Raw genomic sequence first — 18,746 nt, 5'->3', positions numbered from 1 at the left:
TAAACTTTCATGTTATGTATACCTATCAAAGTCAATCAAGCTTGCTCTTTAAATATATATCAGTTACACCTCAATAAGTCTATTTTTTAAAGGATGTAACCAAATTCTTCCATTGTATGTATAGGTGATGACCTCCAATTTGTAAGTCTGAGAGGCAAGGATTCTAGATGAAAACATATTGGTCTTTAAGGAACAGATTTTCCCTGAATTCTGACTTGTTCAGTGATATGTTCTGGAAATTTTGTTTATCAGATCAAGTTTATCCATCTGTATTTTAGTGATTCCCTCTCTAACTTCTGGGGCTGATGTGGGTTTCTGAATTTTATTGACTGATGCTTCCTAACATCCTTAGTAGTATGTTGCAGACCCGTCACTCTTGAATTTCTGCAATAGCAGTCACACAGGGACTGGAGAGTTGCCTGATAACTGCACAAGAAACGTGCTGTCATCCCCACATTTCCAACTGGAAGCTGTGGTTGAGAGGGGTTTAGGATGTAGGCCAATGCAGAGTTCCTGCAGAGTTGGAACTGGAATCTACAAAGCCTATAGCTATGCCTGTGCTTCTTGCAGAAGACTTGGCATCAAACCATCAAAGAGGAAAATGTGGAGTTACTCTGGCGAGAACCAACACAGACAGTCTTCTGATAAATGGCTCCTTTGGCGTTCCCAAAAGCAGACACATATCAAATCCTTTGGAACACATCTTCCTTGTCCTATCGCTCACTATCAGGTGTTATTCTAAAAGATCTTGCAACATTTTTTAGAGTGAACTTACCTTTGAAATTCCTATGTTCAAAGTTATTGCTCATGTTGCTAGTCAGATTGTATGGAAACAGTTTGGCACCCAAAAATGAGTCCTTTCAGCAGATGAGGACTCATTTACCTTTATTTATTTTTCTAAGAGATGTATTTATTTTATTTGAAAGGCAGATTTACAGAGAGAAGGAAAGACACACATACAGAGAGACAGAGAGAGAGAATCTTCCATGTGCTGGTTCATTTCCCAGATGGTGAAAATGGCTGGAGCTGAGCTGATCCAAAGGCAGGAGCCAGGAGCTTCCTGCAGGTCTCTCAGATGGATGCAGGGTCCCAAGGATGTGCGCTGCCTTCCACTGTTTTCCCAGTCCATAAGCAGAAAGCTAGATTGAAAGTAGGGCAGTGGGGAATGCAAACCAATGCCCACATGGACACCTGCACTGCAGGTGGAGGATTAGTGTGCTTCACTGCCGCTCCAGTCCCACCCTTATTTATTTTAGAATAAACATTATCTTATTTATCTATTTTACACCGCGTTATATAGTTCTTCTGAAAGAGAGAGAGAAATCAGGATGGTCTGACTCTTTAAAAATCTTCTTTAGAAAGGCTGGATAGAGAAATCTCAAATAGTTGTAGATGCCAAGAGGTCAGACCTCTTTAAGAATGCTCCAAAACCCAGCCGTCATTAATCTGTTTATAGAGTACTTTTGGAGAATTTTAAGCACAAGATATTCTTTTTTGAGCCAGTTATTATTCTTTTGCCCTCCTAGGCAAGCCCATTGCATATTTGCCTGTGACAAATGGTGCCAGTAATTGACCCTTTTGGTGTTACCAAAGCCATGTGGACGAAGCCAGGAGAATGGTGAACTTGGCAGCACCCACTGAATCCAGGTGAAAGAGAGTTCTTTGTTGCCAGTTGTACTCAGCCGGCATGGTCACAAAATGACCTGTGTATGCATCTCTGGTCCCTAGGGTGATCAGTTTACCTAAGGGCCTTCTGCTCAGCTGAGCAGCATCATTCCCTCCTAGGACCCTTATCGGGGCCTTTTCTCTTCAGAGTCTTGAGACTGCAGCATGCTCGTTCTTATTCAGGGCCTCTGGGCGCAATGCCCCTCTGCTAGCCTGACACAGGAGCTGTTGGTTCTGTTGTCTAACTCTTTGTAGATCAATTCTGAAAGGTGAGAAGGTCAGGCCGATAAAGGTGTAAAGCATTTGCCATTTAACTCTCTCAGGCAGGACACCCAATTTCTCTGGTTCATGATTTGCTTTCTGTCAAAGACTGTTAAGAACATCTTCTTCCACAGGACTAATGTGAGGCTTGTCGAAGATCTAGAATATTGAACTGCAAGTGTCAGGATTCAGTGTTGCTTCCTCTCCTCTCCGCTCCAGGTTATTCCTTCAGATCAGTAATCACTGGCTAATTCTCCCGTGTCAGTGTTGAATACACAGGCATCGCCATGTGAATCCCATTTTGCTGGGGAGTAACTATAGGTTTGGAGAAGAGAAGGGAAGAAGACATGCAGGGGTTATTCAGTCTCTCACTCGCACCTTTCTATCCTTTTTCAAAATAAAATTTTTGTTAATTGTGCCCTCTGGAGAAGAGCAGCATGTAAGCTGCCTAGGTAAATTAGGACAGCCTAGTGTTTGATTTTCTTTGTTGTTCATTGGGTAGACCAGCAGGACCACTTGGATTTCCAGCAGCTCCTGGATGTTGAGTTTAATGTGGTTTTTCATTGTGCATCAAATCCTGTTTCTCAGTGAATCATCTTTCCTATCTATGCTTCAAATTTCATGATATCTGAGCTGTGATAAAGACATTGACCATGTTTCTGCTACTTTGGCAAGCAGTAGCATTCATTTCCAGTCCCCAAAGGAGCATGCTGTTCCTTAGTCCTTGTGTTGGTTTATCTGTTTCCCATAGATGTCAGGCTTGGTGCCTGACTGCTGCTCTTTCAGGACAAGACTTACCTAACTGCACACACTGTCAGACTTGGGCCCTTTTCTCACTGGCCTATCCATCTTCCCACTTCCCTCTCTGGACCTCTGAATTTTTCTGACCTACATGGATTTTCCTTATAATTCCAGGAGTGTGACTAGTTTAGAAGTGACACTGCATCTTCTTTGTGATCCCTAGTACCTTACCTGAGTCCGGCAAGTATGAACAGACTGGAGAAAAGGAAAGAAAGAACAGGCGGGCAGGTGGAGTGATTTTCTCAAGCATTATCAATGATAATACTGTTTCTAACATTCCGCAGGTCTCTCCTTCTTTATAGAACATCAGAGGGTACATATTTAGGGGATGTAAGACAATGCCAATAGGGATTTTTTAAGTTTCAGATCAGAAACCAAGAAAGAGGGCACTGAATGGAAAAACGTGCATGGACAAAGGCTGAAATAGAAGAATTCACTCAGAGTTCTTTTTCCAGCTTAGGTTTCCTTGCTATCCACTGACGTGAAGAACCAGGTTGGAGATTAGCAGAGGTAAAATTTAACTAGGGAGGTAATTCTGTTTAAAAATAAATGCAATAAATGCAGTAAATATCAAATCTTATTTCCAGAGAACCATCTATTTCAAAATTTCAGTGTCCTTTCATTCAATAAGCTTCTGCATCAATGAACTGAAGACTATATACAATGGAATTAATCAAATGCATGTACAAACACACACACTCATATATGGGCATGTATGCATGTATCTTATTTTAGGATATTACCCATTCTCCTCAAGATGATCTTGGAAGGAAAAATAATCAAATTAATATTGTTGGTCATGGGTAAGTCAGAGCTTTGATGTTTGTTTTCTCTCAATCCCCTTTTATGTACATTTTGAACTTTCTTATCTTCCTTTCTGTTCAGACAGGCAAGTGTCCAGGAGGAGAGTATGTATTGTTCTAAACATGGCTTTAGTATTTTTAGAGCATTCTAATAGCATTGCAGAAGATCAGGAATACAAATCAAATTTGTCAGGCTTCTGCATGCACATGTTGGGTGTAACTGAATAACTCCAAGTTTCCAATGGCTCACTAGTCAGTTTGGGTTCATCACTAATCAGTTAGCAGTGAAAAAGAATTGTGGACAGGACCCACGTCCATGTCTTGTTCTGCTAAGAAATGCATTGTCTTATTTTTTTAAAGATTTATTTTATTTTTATTGGAAAGGCAGATATACAGAGAGGAGAGACAGAGAGGAAGATCTTCTATCCGATGATTCACTCCCCAAGTGAGTGCAATGGCTGGAGCTGAGCCAATCTGAAGCCAGGGGCCTCTTGCGGGTCTCCCACATGGGTGCAGGGTCCCAAAGCCTTGGGCCGTCCTCGACTGCTTTCCTGGGCCATAGGCAGGGAGCTGGATGGGAAGTGGGGCTGCTGGGATTAGAACTGGCTCCCATATGGGATCCCGGGCATTCAAGGCGAGAACCTTAACCACTGCACCATCGTGTCGGGCCCCACATTGTCTTATATATTTACCTAGAATATCTCTTCTGCCCAGCCAGACAATTTTGTGAAAACTTCCAGATGATTCTACCTATAGGTTGTCATGTCATTACAAAATAAGATTGATCTATAAATAGATGCAAGCTGAAAGGGCTCTTTCATTCTTCTTCTGTTGGATAATTTTTGTATGTGTGTGTGTAAAAATATGCCAATGGAAGAGGCCACTATTAAACTGTCTCATTGGAATGACTTTCAAATCTTTCCCTTTGTTTGAAAGAAAAAAGTGGGGGGGGAATCCTATGATAATTCAGAGACTTTCAACAAAACCAACAAAATACACAAATATTTCTGGTCTAATTATGAAAGAAAATGGAAGAAAGAAAGGCAATTAGGATACAGAGAAGGAAGAAAAATCAGATTGAAACCGCTCTGCATGGAGATCCAGTTTTTCGGTACCTTTGTGCTGGCTGTAGAGAGTAAAGTCATGCTTTACTAAAAACCAGCCATCCAGTGTTCTTTGTTTTCTTCCTGGAGAGTGTTTCAGGAGGAACAGTAATTACCACCATGTCATTAGGCATTGAAGAGATAGGAAGTGGCCATGCAAGGAAAGCATTTCTCCTAAGTAAAAGGAGGAAAAATTGAAGGAGGCAAAGGAAAAAAAATGTTGCCAAGGCACCTGGCATGTGCATTTGTCTGCACTCTTACATTCCGCTGGACTGAACTCCTTCAACATGGGACTTTGTGTGGTTCATTGCTGTATGCTCAGCATCTGGAAAAGTGCTCATCACACATATTTGATGTTTAATAGTAGTACAACGGTGCTTCAAAAAGTTCACACAAATGGAATGAAAAGATAGATTTATTTTGGTACAAAAATATTTTGGAATCCAGGCTTACAATAGATTCTCAAAGAGTTTATGGAAAATGCATATTCTGAAAATGCATATTCTGAAAATGCATATTCTATGCAGATTAAAAAAAGGGGGGGGGGGTTTTGCACAAAGCAACCTTTTAATTCCATTTTCTCTGACCTGTTTTGAAGTACCCACATCCTCACTTACGCACACTGACAACTGGATATCCTGTGGGTTAACTGATTCCTGCCATTTTGTTATTATTTCAGCCTCTTTTGTTGTGGCTTTAGTTTGGGGTCATAAATCCTACCTTGTCCATAGATACAGTGAATGTTTGGTGTTCCAAAAATAACTAGCCTCCACTAGTTTTCGAAGTATTAGCTCAATTGTGTGCTTTTTCTGTAGCTCTTAAGAAAAGTTATCTTCTGGGCCCGGCGACATGGCCTAGTGCCTAAAGTCCTTGCCTTGAATGCACCGGGATCCCAAATGGGCGCCAGTTCTAATCCCGACAGCTCCACTTCCCATCCAGCTCCCTGCTTGTGGCCTGGGAAAGCAGTCGAGGATGGCCCAAAACTTTGGGACCCTGCATACATGTGGGAGACCCGGAAGAAGTTCCTGGCTCCTGGCTTTGGTTCGGCATAGCATCGGCTGTTGCGCTCACTTGGGGAATGAATCATCGGATGGAAGATCTTCCTCTCTGTCTCTCCTCCTCTCTGTACATCTGACTTTCCAATAAATAAATAAATCTTTAAAAAAAAAAAGTTATCTTTGCATTTATCAGTATGAATGAAATGTTGCAAAAGGAGCCTGATCGATTGATTGACACTCCTGTGTTGAAAAGCTTGAATCACAAGAGCTATACAAACTCTCTGTAGTCTTCACCCAGTGGGTATTTGTGGAAATATTTCTGTATATGTGACACTACAGTTGGTACTGTGATGGTCCAGCCCAGTCCTCTGGAAGACCTAGGGAGGAAGGTACACATGCATTCACAAATGCACCTGATAGAACCTCTGCAAGGTCAGGTGGAACCCAAACGAGACAGTTTGGGTTGGGCACAGCAAATGAGTTTCATCAGAGAAAGTGCTAGGAGGGAAGGTGCTAGAACTAAGGCTTGAAAGCTGACTAGGGTAGCAGCAAGGGAGTATGTTAAATGATGTAGTTGAGAAGAAGTATCTGCTGGAAGTGAAAGATTCTCCTGAGGATTAAATAAAACATAAAAATATCTGAATAAACCCAAACCCTTGCTACTCAGTGTGGTCTTACTGCAAGAGAAGTGGACATCCAGCCCCACCCAAACCTGCTAGACCAGAGCCTGCATTTTAGCCAGATTCCAAGGTGATTCCCTTGCATATTCACACTGGAAAAATCCAGACCTGTCATGTGTGGAGGATGGCATCCTCTATTGAGGGGGTCTGGGGTACTTGCTGGAACAGAAACTCATTCTTGAATGATGCAACAACCACGCGTGAAATTCATTGTGACTGCAATTATGGGAATCTACAGGGGGCATTAATGTGCCTGTGGCTGCTTCGTTTTGGGAACTTTATTATTCACAAGAGATGGACTGCTTATACAATGAAGCTGCTGTGATGGAGGAAATACACTGTGTAATGCTATGCTCCCTGTGCTAGAGTCATGGTCTTAGTCATACGATGTCTTAAGAGTTCTGTGTGCCACTTGCTGTTTCAGGAACACATATCACTATACCATCTCCTTCACTGCCAGGTGAGTAAGGGTGAGACCTGCTGCACAGTGTCTCATCGGGATCCAAGGAAACAGTGTGTAGCATGGCACTTGACATGTAGTACACAGGAGAGATTATTATCTAGATATCTGCATGTTAAATATATCTCTGAAACATCTAGTATGACCTGAAACCTGCAGTATGTCTATCAAGTGTAGAGATTTTTGTCACAGCTAAAATAGTCCAGTGAAATCAGTGCATTTCATACTCAATTAAAGAGAGTAATGTCAAGATAAAACTAAGCACATCAGTCAGAAAGACTGTAGTGAAAAGTGTAGAAACACCTGAGCTTTTGCACAGCACTCCTGGTAATCCTCTCTGTTTTTCACTCCCCAGGCATGCGCCAAGGCAATGACTATGGCACTCAGTACCGCTCAGCCATCTATCCCACCTCTGCCAAGCAGATGGAGGCAGCCCTGAGTTCCAAGGAGGACTACCAGAAGGTAGGGGTTCCCCAGCCCTGCTTGGGCCACAGAAATTCTGGCCAAGCCCTGGCTTCAGTCAGTGGACAATTTGGTCTGTCCACCTGCAGTTGTGTCCCACTGGTGCGTTTATTCAAAATTTCTGTCAGCCTCTTGGAGTGGAGCCATTGTGCCTGCAAAATGAAAGTTTTGGAGTGGGATATCATAATTTCTATTTAAAATCAATGCATCTTGACAAACTCACAACTTGTTAAAGCAACAGTCTTTCTCTTGATTTCCCTTTGTTCTTTTCTTCTGAATCCTTCCCTCTTTCTTTGAACTTCACAAGTTTGTCTCAGAGTTGTGGAGATTGTGAGTCCTAAGGTGCCAGATTTGTTGACTTCTTCTGGGCGCTGCAAGGAAAGGACTGACCCGAGCCCCCTCTCCTCGCCTTGATGATGTTTTCCTCTCCTTGAGTAGATTGCCATCACCTTCCCTTTATTTATGTCCTTTTCTGTGCCACATGTCCCACTCTCATGAGAACCCCAGTCATAACGGGTTAGGCCTCACCCAAATGACTCCATTTACTTCATTACCTCTGTGAAGATCCTATAAGGTCCCATTCTGAGGAAGGGTTTAGGACTCCAACATATCTTTATTTTTGCCAGGGAGAGGGGAGGCAATTCAACCTAACCATCTTTCTCTTGCAAGTAACCATGAAATGAATTGTAACAAAACGTTTCTCTTGAATATGTTGCTTCATGAAGCAGTTTTCACTATTAATTGGTATATATTTTAAAAATATTCCTCAATAGAAATTTTGTTCTTTTAAAACCAGTTTGGGTTGCTTTAATTTTTAGAGCATCATGGGAATGCTTACATTTTAATAGTCATTATACATGTGGGTGTTGGATTCAGATTCATGTTTAACAATAGAGCTAGTACCTTCTATCATGCCGATCTATTTTAGAACAGAGCGGAAGGTCACAAATTCAACAGCTTCCAGGACTGTGTGGGCTCTTTACTGATCACCATGCTTGTGGAGGGGAGGCAGTAGGGAGCCTAGAACAGATGTGCATCTGCTGGTGAACAGTAACAGGGCTCATGATTCATAGTCAGTTTGACTCTGACAGGCAGAGGGCTGAGTGACATGTTGGAGGGCTTAGTGAGATGCCGTTGGGGTCCCATTCATCCCTAGGCTACCTCACTTCTCCCATCTGTTGGCTGATAATGCTGGGCAGGTAACCTGTAGAATGGATGCAGTGGTCTCTGCCAGCCATGTAGAATCCTCTCTCCTTATCTATGGGCTAGATTTAACGATTTTGGGGAAGGGCAGTGATACGATTCCCTTCTGAGACAAGGCAGTTAAAGTACTGAGACTCCCTTCTTGGAAGCTCCTGCTGTATTTCATTCTCTCTGTGTTTGCTTGTCCTGGAGGAAGCCAGCTACCACGACACAAGGGAACCATGTGTGAAAGCTCATGTTTCAAGGATCAGGGTCTTGACATGCACCATGTAGGTCAGCTTGGAAGCACCTCGATCCCTATCAAGCCTTCCGATGAGACTGCAGGCCCACCTAGCTGACTGTAGCAGCCACATAGGAAGATCTTGAGCCAGGGGAGGTCATCTGTGTTATTTGCCATATACCTGACATCTACTTAGACAGTGATAGACCTTATTTAACTCAAGCCAACCTGTTAGGGAGATCTCATTATTGTCCCCATTTTTTCTCACCAGAACCAAAGAAAAATAAGGCTGTAGGCAAGGAGATGAGTTGGGCAGCTATACAGGATTCCAGTGAAGAAATGATGGGCACTGCTCCTGGGATGGTCAAAGCACCAGTGGAGTGAAGGGGTTCTTAGGAAGTAGAGCGAATCAAATTTAGGACCTGATTGGAAGTGGAGAATCAATGAAAAAGAGGGAAACAGGGACTTTCAGATTGCTGGTTAGTGATGTTCTATTCTGTGATATGGAGAGGAGCAGAAGCAGATCTATGGGGATGGTGAGTCAAGTTTCAGAAATGTGTGTGATGGAGCATAGAGGACAGAAGAAATCAATCAACTACCCCAGCCATGTGTTTACAGTGAAAATCTGGGCAAACGAAGATTCTAAAGTGAAATATGTCAGCCATTGGATTCTGGAGACATTTCATCATGCTTGGAATGGCGAGATTGGCAGCAATTCAGAACTGTTGAACTATCAAAACCACTTCAACAGGACCCTTGGAGCATGCCTCACATCAGGACCTGGGATGGGTAGGAGGCTGGGTGGGGCTTCTCCCTTTTTCTTTCCCCTTACCCCAGATACAGAAAGAAAAATAACAATAACGTGGAAAAAAAATGTGTGAGGCACCTGTGACGTGGACATCTAAGTAGTTGTTGGAAGGAACTGTGCTCTGTTCCTATCTTTCAGGGAGAGCTGGTATAACTCACTGGGTTAAGGTTTGTGAAGCACAGGGCCTGGCACGCAGGAAGAAAGTGTTCCTCAGTCTGCAAGATCTGTTGTTGTTTGGTATTAACTTGTATGCAGAGCATGAAGCCTTAGTTGCTCAAAAACTCACAGAGGAAAAGTGATGAAATGAGAAAAAGAAAAAAAAGGAAGCTTAGGACCTGAGCAACAACCACACTTAAAAGGCAGGTGGGGGAATATCTATACGTGGTAAGGCACATATTAGGTGCTCCAAGCTTGAAGTACAGTTCTACGTGGTTTAACCCTCCTCTATTTAATTATAAAGGCAATGTTTATAATTAATACTAACAGTCACATATGATTCATGTTCTGTGTAAATTACTTACAGTAATGATTTCTGGTCCCATAGGCTACCAGCAGTAGTGTCGGGAGACTCTGGAAGAACATAACTCCCCCCCACCCGAACATCACAAAATGAGCTGATAGTCTGATGCTCACATGAAGAGGTCAAGTTCAAAAGGTCAGGGCCTTCCGTATGTGATGATGAAGAGGCTTCCTTATTCCTCATTTTTGAGCATCTACCTCCACAGCTTCTCAGCCCTGAGAAGAACCCATGTTGATTTTAGATAATTGATATCCTCAAGAGATAAATTCGGGTATTAATTAATGAACTGTTTTATTCATTCCTCCATTATTTTTTGTGGAGTAGTTCAAGTGATTCTCTGGGACTTCTGTTAGGGCAAAGACAGAAAAACACAAATTTACTTTCCAGCAGGGCATCTTGCCAAAATTATAGTTCTATAATACATAGTTATATATAATTTATACAGTATAGTTATACATAGCATATGTGCATATAACAACCAAAGTAATAGAACAGCAACAACACCATGTAGCAACAATTATGTGCATATAATAACAACAGTGTATGTGCGCATAACAGCAATAGTAATGAACAGCAACAACTAAATGATTATTTCCTACAGGCTAATCACTATGTAAGAATTTCCCATCAATGAAGTCATATATAAATCTTTCTATTTGTCTGTATGTAGGCACACAATACAATAGCTAGTTTAGATGTGGGTATCTGTTGGTATCTTTATAGAAAATTGCGTTAATTCATTCATATGTTTCTGACACTTGTTTTCCTGTTTTGAAATCAGTTTGAATTTCTGCTCACTTAATTTGTATACTTGATAATGTGCACAGGAAAAATGCCAACAAATTTCAATACCTGTAAAAGACGGAATACTTACTTTTTTATACCATGGTGTCAATACTTACTTTTTTAATACCATGGTATCAATATTTTGTTTTACATTTACCTGAAATAGTAATATGGTTTCTAATGGAAGCCACAAAGTAGGAGAGATTGCCAGAGCTTACCAACTAGCTTCAATAGGACATCAGGAAGCTGAGGGGGTGACTAGTGACCTTGGAATTGCCTTTCCTGCCTTTTATATCTATGGCAACCTTGAACAAATTCCTCAAAGAAGAAAAGCATTTAGTCTTGGGAGTGTTGTTTCTTGCTACCAACAGATGAGTCTAGAACTTCATAACCCCATCAAAACCACATAGGTCTACTCCTAAGAGCAGGGGAGTTCTTAAATATGCTGTTTTCCTCTTTAAAGCCTGGCATTTCTGGCCATGTCCCTGCATTCTGGGAGTTCATTGTATCTGAGCCTGGTGGGTCTCTTGTGCACCGACTGTAACATTGACTTAGGTTACTAATGTAATCGTCTTTGCTAGCTTGCCCCCCAGTGACCTCCTAGTAACAGCTTCTTCAGCAACTTGTTTCTGTGTGAAGTTTAGAGTGACAGTATTGCTTACCACAGAACAGTCATTTGAACATAAAATTAGCTGATTTTATCACAGGGACCAATTGTTGCACTAATTAGATATGCAGTACTGCTGAGAAGCCAAAAACCAAAAGTCATTTTCCATGTAAACCATGGTTTTCTGCAAACTCGGCTGGGTCATGGAGTCCAGACTCCCCAACAGCCACCAGAAGGGAGAAGGACCAAAGAAGTTGTCTACCAGCTCACCAGCTTGCAGGAGCCAGGAAAGTCCTGCAGAAGAGGAGCATACCTTAAGGGTTGCAGCTTGAACTATGTATTGACTGTACTCATCTAGAGGGTGCTGAATCCTGCTCACACAACTTGACAGCTCCAGTCTGTGGTGAGTTTTTTGTTGTCTTTCAAGGAAAACTTTGTTATCCTTTCCTAGCCTCATTTTCAAATTTTTATTTTTTTTCCAAGTGTTTCAGGATAGAATTATTTGTGGCATTCAATGGAGGAGATGTGTTATTGTTTTTCTGGTTATCAAACGTGGACAGTTTATCTCCATAGTGAACCTGTCAGGACAAATGCGTTTGAACACCCTGTACTGAACTGTGGCATCTGGGAGGAATGAACCGTGGTCCGTATGGATCCTTGCATCCAGAAGTGTAAATTCTTCCTCATTTAGGAATTAAGTAATTTGACCACTGATAGATCGTGTTTCTTGAAATAAGAACAACACTCAAAATCTAAGGAATGTTTTTCCTGGACATTAACTCCTTCTCAGTTCCTCAGGCTCCATGAGCAGGAAGCCTGACATTTCCTCTGTATATTTATTTTGATAAAAAGAGAAAGGAAGAGGCTGGCATTGTGGCATTGCAGGTCAATCCTCCACCTTTGACACTGGCATCCAATACATGTGCCAGGTTCAGTTTTGGCTGCTCCACTTCTCATGGACCTGAGGAAGCAACAGAAGATGGCCTAATTGTTTGAGGCCTTGCCACCCACATGGGAGACCTAAATGAGGCTCCTAATGCCTGGCTTCAGACTTTCTCAGCTCTGGCCATTGTGGCCATTTGTAAAGTGAACCAGCAAGATGTTAGATCTCTCTCTCTCTCTCTGTCTTTCTCGCTTTCTCTGCAACTCCGTCTTTCAACTAAACAATTCTTTTAAAAGAGATACTTTCTTTGCATACGTTTTATAGCATGTTACAGAATAAAATTCTTCTGGAGTGAATGCTGAATCCTTATCCTTCATGTGTAAGACAGAATTGTAAAAGAAGCCTTCTGTATTTATCTATTTGAAAGCATGTTAGAGTGGGGTGTGGCGGAGAGAGTGGAAGATCTAACATCTGCTGCTTCAGTCCCTAGATGCTCACAAAGACTGGGGCTGGGCCAGAGCAAAGCCAGGAGGTTGGAGCTCCATCCAGGTCTCCCGCATGGGTGCAGGGGTCCAAGCGCTTGCGCCATCTTCTGTTGCTTTCCCAGGAGCATTAGCAGAAAGCTGAATTGGAGGTAGAGCAGCCCGGATACAAGCCAGTTCTCATATAGGATGCTAGCATTGCAGATGGTGGCTTAACTCAGTGTACCACAATGGTAGAACCAAAAATAGAGTTTTAAAGCCTGTGTCAGTTTCTGTGAAGGTTATTTGTCCTTCCTTCATCCCAACCAAGCATTTGTCCTCCCCACCTGTACATCCATGTATCACCTGATCCCAGTGATGCTGTCATCTTCTGAGCCATTCACCCATCCATGTATCTTCCCACCTTCTACCTGCCCATCTACACATTCACTCCTCCATAACCATGTCCATGCATATATCTATATGTTCAGCATTAAATTTACCTTAGCTTTCAATGATCCAACAACTTATTTATCATCTATATGTTTGCATATACTCAATATAATGTCATTTTGTAAAGAAAAATACCTGGATTGGCAGATAAAAGCAGTGTGCAGAGATTGGGCTACAGTTAGTATTCTTTAGAATAAAGATTCAACTTTGATTATTTAATTTTCTTTCTACTTAGATTGTGATCAGATCTTAGTGACTCTAAATGTTCTCCAGTTAAGCCTTGGAAAGTTGTCACATGGCTAGAGAGAGTCTCACAACCAACACACACACCTCTCAGTTAAGCTTGTGCAGCTTTTTTCTAGCGTAGTTTAAATATTCTCTACCAATGAGGTTCAAATTTACAGTCCAGAACTACTCTCTGGACTTACCATCACCAAATTCAAATGTCTTACTTGTTGCTTTCACCTATTTATCCATGTAACATTCCCCAAACTGAAAGAAAGCTTGATGCACAGACTCATCCCAGTCCTTGGCTTCCTTCTGCCACCCTGCCCACTAACGGCCTTCCACAGTTAACACCTTATAATCCACCTGCACACTCTCAAAAGGCACCCCTAATCATCCCTTTCCCTGCCAACTCCTCTCCGACACATTAAACCAGATTCCACTTTCAAAATGTATCTCCAATATGTCTATTTCTTCGCTGTCCTAATGCTGGTCACCATTTTCTGTTTCTAGATCACACAACTTCTTACCTCTGCATTACTACAACTGCCCAGAGTGGGCAGCTGGGGTCACCTTCAGAAGTATAGTTCAGATCATGTACCTTCCCTGCATTAACCCTATATGGTCTCCCTACTGAATTTGGGAGGGAAAACGCAAACTCTCAAACATGATCTACCGAATCCCTGCCCACCCCCCCCCCCAAGCATTGTATCGGCTTCTTGAAAGAGAACTGGAACTTCCAGATTGCCTAGTTAGCAAGGTATGTCTAAGACGGAACGAATCATTCTTGCCCAAAGTTCAGAGCCTTGGACTAAAGCTCATGGATTTCTGGAGACCAGGGAATGAGGACTACAGGTACTCAGAGAATGTTCTGTGAATATCTGAAAAGCTAATTCTATAAGGGCGTACTGGGCACAGCGATAAGGATGTTACTTGGGACTCCTACATCCCACTTTGAAGTGCTAAATTCAGGTCTGGGATCTATTCCCACTTCCACCTTTCTGCTAATGTGCACCCTGGGAAGCAGCACAAAGTGGTGGTTCAGACACTTGGGTCCCTGCCACATAGGTGGAAGACTTGGATTAGGTTTAAGCCTGACCCAGCTACAGCTACATTCTCTCTCTCTCTCTCTCTCTCTCTTTCTCTCTCTCTCTCTCTCTTCTCTCCCTTCTCCCCCTTCTCTTCCTTCTCTCCTCTCTCTCCCTCCCTCCCTCTCCTTTTTTCCATAGTAAATATATAACTTGAAAGTTTTAAGGATTACTTAAATATTTTTGTATTTCAAAGTTAATTCTTATATGGACCCACTGTTGCCACAAATAGAACAAATTGACAAGTTGTAGAGTTGCTGCTTGCTTTAGGGTATGTTGTATGCCAGGAGGGATGAAGCTTCTTCCTTAACCACAGCGGATTCCTAAATCCTATCTTGTAAACCCTCTTACACAGAAATTACTGAATGTTACAGTCAGGCAGTAGTGTTTGGTAAGGTTGTCAGTGATTGGTACATCAGCCTGTCTTCCGTCCCCTAGTTGGCCTGAGTTTCTGACTTTTCCCTGGATGACTCTCCTGTGGTTGTTCTAACAAACCTGTTGACTTTGAGTAAGTGGGGATATATATTCTCACAGTGCTGGAGGTCTGCCTCAGTTGTGCTGGGTGAGTCAAGGTGCTGTCTGGGTTGTGTTCTCCTAGGGCCTCTGGGGGAAAGAATTCCTTCCTTTTTCTTATGGCTGTCGGTAGCTGCTGACATTCTGGGGCATGTGGCCCCAACGCTCCAGGGTTGGCTGCCCAGTCACAGTGCTTCCTTCTCTTCCTGTGTCTGATTTGTCTGCCTTTCTTTTTAAAGGATGCTTGTGGTTACACTGAGAATCCTCCCAGATGCTCCAGGACAATCTCTCCATCTCCAGAGCCTCCATTTTGATCATACATGTGAAATCAGTGCCAGATATAGCGAAGAGTCACAGTTCTCAGGGACTAGGCCTGGATGTTCCAGCCTGCCATGGGTACATGTTCACACCAACATGGGGGACTGCAATCAGGGGCTCTCTCTGGGCTGCTCAGGGGAGGCGGGCCATGTTCACCAGGTGAGTACCCATCTGGCTTGCTGTAACTCCCGGGACCATACACAGCATACCCCAGGGTCCCTGGAGAGGGTGGGACTGATTTCCTGTACTTAGAGTCTTTGTATAGTTTTGAAAGGAGTTGTGGAAATTTGTATAAGTTATTTCCTTTTTGAATTTTTTTTCTTCCAAACAGACCCAACTTTATACCCCAAATTATCTACTAAGGAGAAGTAGCATAGAAAAATAAAATTAGAAAGAAAAAAATCCTGAGAATGATAGAGATTTTGGGAAAAGAGAGAACTGTGAACATGTTAGAGAGGTTGCTGAAAATAATGCTTCAGTGCTTGGCAAGGCTGTTCTAATACTAGTCTGGTAGTTTGTTTAAAGTATTTACTTGAGCAATGACTTCATTTCTTTGGACCTTGCTTTTATTCATTTATTTATTTGTAAAGATCTATTCCTTTCAAAAAGCAGAAATAAAGAGCTCTTCCATTCCCTGGTTCACTCCCCAAAATGGCCACAATAGCCAGGGCTGGGTTAGGCTGAAGTCAGAAGTTTGGAGTGTCATCCAGGTCTCCCACATAGGTGACAGGAATCCCAGCACTTGGGCCATCATCTGCTGCCTTCCCAGGTGCTTCAGCAGGGAGCTGGATCAGAGGTGGGGCAGCTGGAACTTGAGCTGGTATTTATATGTTATGCTGACATAGCAGGCAGCAGCTTAAGCCACTGCACCACAGCACTGGCCTCTGTTCTTCATTGTAAAATTATGTTTATGGATAACATAATGTCCTCATAGTTTTGCTTAAGAATTAGGTAAGATTATATGCTTATATGGATAAGGGTATTTAAAACAGTTTGTGGAAGAATAAAACTTCAGGTACACTTCCATGGACATTTTGGAGTACCCTTATGTGGGTCAGCATGCAGTAGGAACTCAACAGACATTTACAAATGCTGAACCCCTTCGAGTTTCTGATCCAGAAAATAGTTGGGCTGATTGAGAAGAATGGCATTTACTCTGTGCACGTCCCAACCCAACTGAACTGACCCCCCCACCCCCACTGCCAGGGACTCCATGCAGAGCCATTGTTTCCTTTTAAGCATCTATAGGCTGAAAATGTCCTCTCTTTACCTGCCCTCCCCCCACTTGCTCAGTAAATGAATAAATTAACTACCCTATCAAATATTAATTATATACTGATTAGTTGCCAGACTCGCATTGTAATTATTTTCAACAGAGCTGTCTGAGGAGGGCTCTCATGAAGGCATTGCAACACGCTGTGCCACAGGCAGTTGGTAAAGTTCGCAGGTCCCCAAGGATCTTCCCTGCAGAGCCTCACCTGCGGCTCTTCCCAGCTCCCAGTGGGCATCCTCTTGGGGCACACCCCTTTGGCCTTTGTGTCCCTGCTGCCTGGTTCCATGTCTGTCACCCAGCAGGTTGGTCTGAGAGTCTATGCTGACTTAAACTGGTGAGATGTAGCAGGAAAAAAGGTCTGTTTGTTGCCCCTTGTGGGGCACTGGCTGTCTGTGAGGTCCCTAGAATTAGTATGTTGTTGGGGGTGTGGGGAAGGAGTGTATGGTGGAGTCTTTGGGGGTGATTAGGGTTAGAGGAGGTCATGAGGATAGAGTCCCTGTAGCAGAATTAATGTCCAGATTAGAGGCCACATCAGAGCAGGGCTCCTCTCCTCTCTCCTTCCTCTCTTTCCCCCTTTCCCTCCCTTCCTGCCTGCTCTTCTTCCTGCCTCCCTGCCCCACAGACATACAACATGCACAGAGAAGTCACATGAATATGCAACCACCTACAGGCCGGCAGGAGAGACCTCATGTCGGCACCCACCTCACCAGCGTGTTGCTCCTGGACTCCTCAGCCCTCAGACCTGTGATGAATAGATGCGCTGTCAGAGCCACGTGGCTCATGGTTTGCTGCAGCAGCCAGGGCAGTCTAAGATGGCCTTGTTTCGCATGCCCAGCTTTTGTCAGAGCCTTGGATGAGAACAGCTGGCTGGGGCTCTGGCCTGCTTTCCCTAGCCATGACCTTGGAGAAGTCACTGCAGCTCCAGTTCCTCATTTGTGAAATGGGGAAAGCAAGTGAGACTTGTCCTACACCTTAACTGTGTTCATGTTTTCCACCTATTCTGAGAAATGACCTTCCTGTCCACACCAGAGAGTAGGGCGGAAGCTGTTCTCTTGCTCATCTTAGCAGTGGTCATATGCCTCTGAATTCCGTGTTCATCCATGCCACGTGCAGCTCTGTGGTTCTGGCTACGCATTCTGTGTTAAATTGGATGACTCCAGAGGAATGGCTCCCCATGGTGGCTTCATCCTGCTTTTCCAGAGCTCTCGGCTTTCCCACCATTGCTAACATACAGGCTCAGGGAATCTTCCTTTCTGTCATGTCAGAAATGGGGAAAATGTCTGGGTCATTGCTTTGTTGCCAGGAAAATGGTAGCGTGCTTGCTAGAAGGACTCCTTGTCATTCTGTTGTGAAATTTAAAGCCAGCAAGACCCCTGACTCACTGATGCTGAAGCAACATGTACTGGCTTTGGAGGACCCTGGTAGACACGGCTAAATATCAGCTGATGTTTGGTATGGCTTCAGGACTCTTAGTCTTGTTTTTTTTTTTTTAATTTGTTTGTGTTATTGTTTAAAGCATGAAGTTACGATTTAAAATGCTCATGGAGAGTTCTTGAATAATTCATTCACTTACCTTAGTCCAAGAGGGGGAAAAAATCCATCTTTCTATGGCCAGCAATAAAGATAAAATTCCTCTCAGACCCCTCTTGTAACTTGGAGGTTATAATTAAGGGTATTATTATGGACTCTAAATAAGAACTTGTGAAATAAACATTTTTAAAATGCCCATTTCTGTAAGGCAGGTCTCTGTATTTCTCTGTGTGCAGCCATATAGACAGTTAGAGCTTTAGCCTTAATGGTTGAGTTGCATCTGGTGATTATTTTCATTTCCACTTATTACTGTGCGTTAGGCTCCCCGTGTATGAGTACAGATTGCCCTTTCTTGCACTGTATTTAGAAATCTCTGCATTACCCCTGGGCATTTGTTCATTAATAGGGGGTGGGGGAAGGAAAAGCTTGTAATAATGGGCTTTACATATTAAACTGCACGCATCAACGTTCTGCCAAATAAAGCAATCTGGTTTGTGTGACTGCCCTCTGGTGGCCACAGGCCTTTGCTGCAGTGTCAGGGAAGCACATCTTCCAGGCGGAGTTCAGCCTGCAGTGGCAGCTTCTGGAAGTCAAGCAGGCATGGGCATTGCCGGGCAGTCAGTCT

The 18,746-nt window shown here is 43.1% G+C and overlaps 1 protein-coding gene across 3 annotated transcripts in view; it reads left to right on the top strand.

Moving 5' to 3' along the window:
* The window catches only part of MSRA (methionine sulfoxide reductase A), a 350,386-nt gene that overhangs the window by 255,873 nt on the left and 75,767 nt on the right, over window positions 1–18,746 (top strand). For all 3 annotated transcript variants that reach the window (XM_040965713.1, XM_040965714.1, XM_040965712.1), the window contains one exon: window positions 7,127–7,233. In XM_040965713.1, coding sequence (XP_040821647.1) covers window positions 7,127–7,233 — 107 coding nt within the window. The remainder of the gene's footprint in view (window positions 1–7,126; window positions 7,234–18,746) is intronic.

The sequence above is a fragment of the Ochotona curzoniae genome, unplaced genomic scaffold (genome assembly GCF_017591425.1).
Source record: "Ochotona curzoniae isolate NIBS_2020 unplaced genomic scaffold, NIBS_Ocur_1.0 scaffold_4505, whole genome shotgun sequence".
NCBI classification, from domain to species: Eukaryota; Metazoa; Chordata; class Mammalia; order Lagomorpha; family Ochotonidae; genus Ochotona; species Ochotona curzoniae.
Note: the sequence above shows the minus strand (reverse complement) of the source record. Positions and strands in the feature narration are given on the sequence as shown.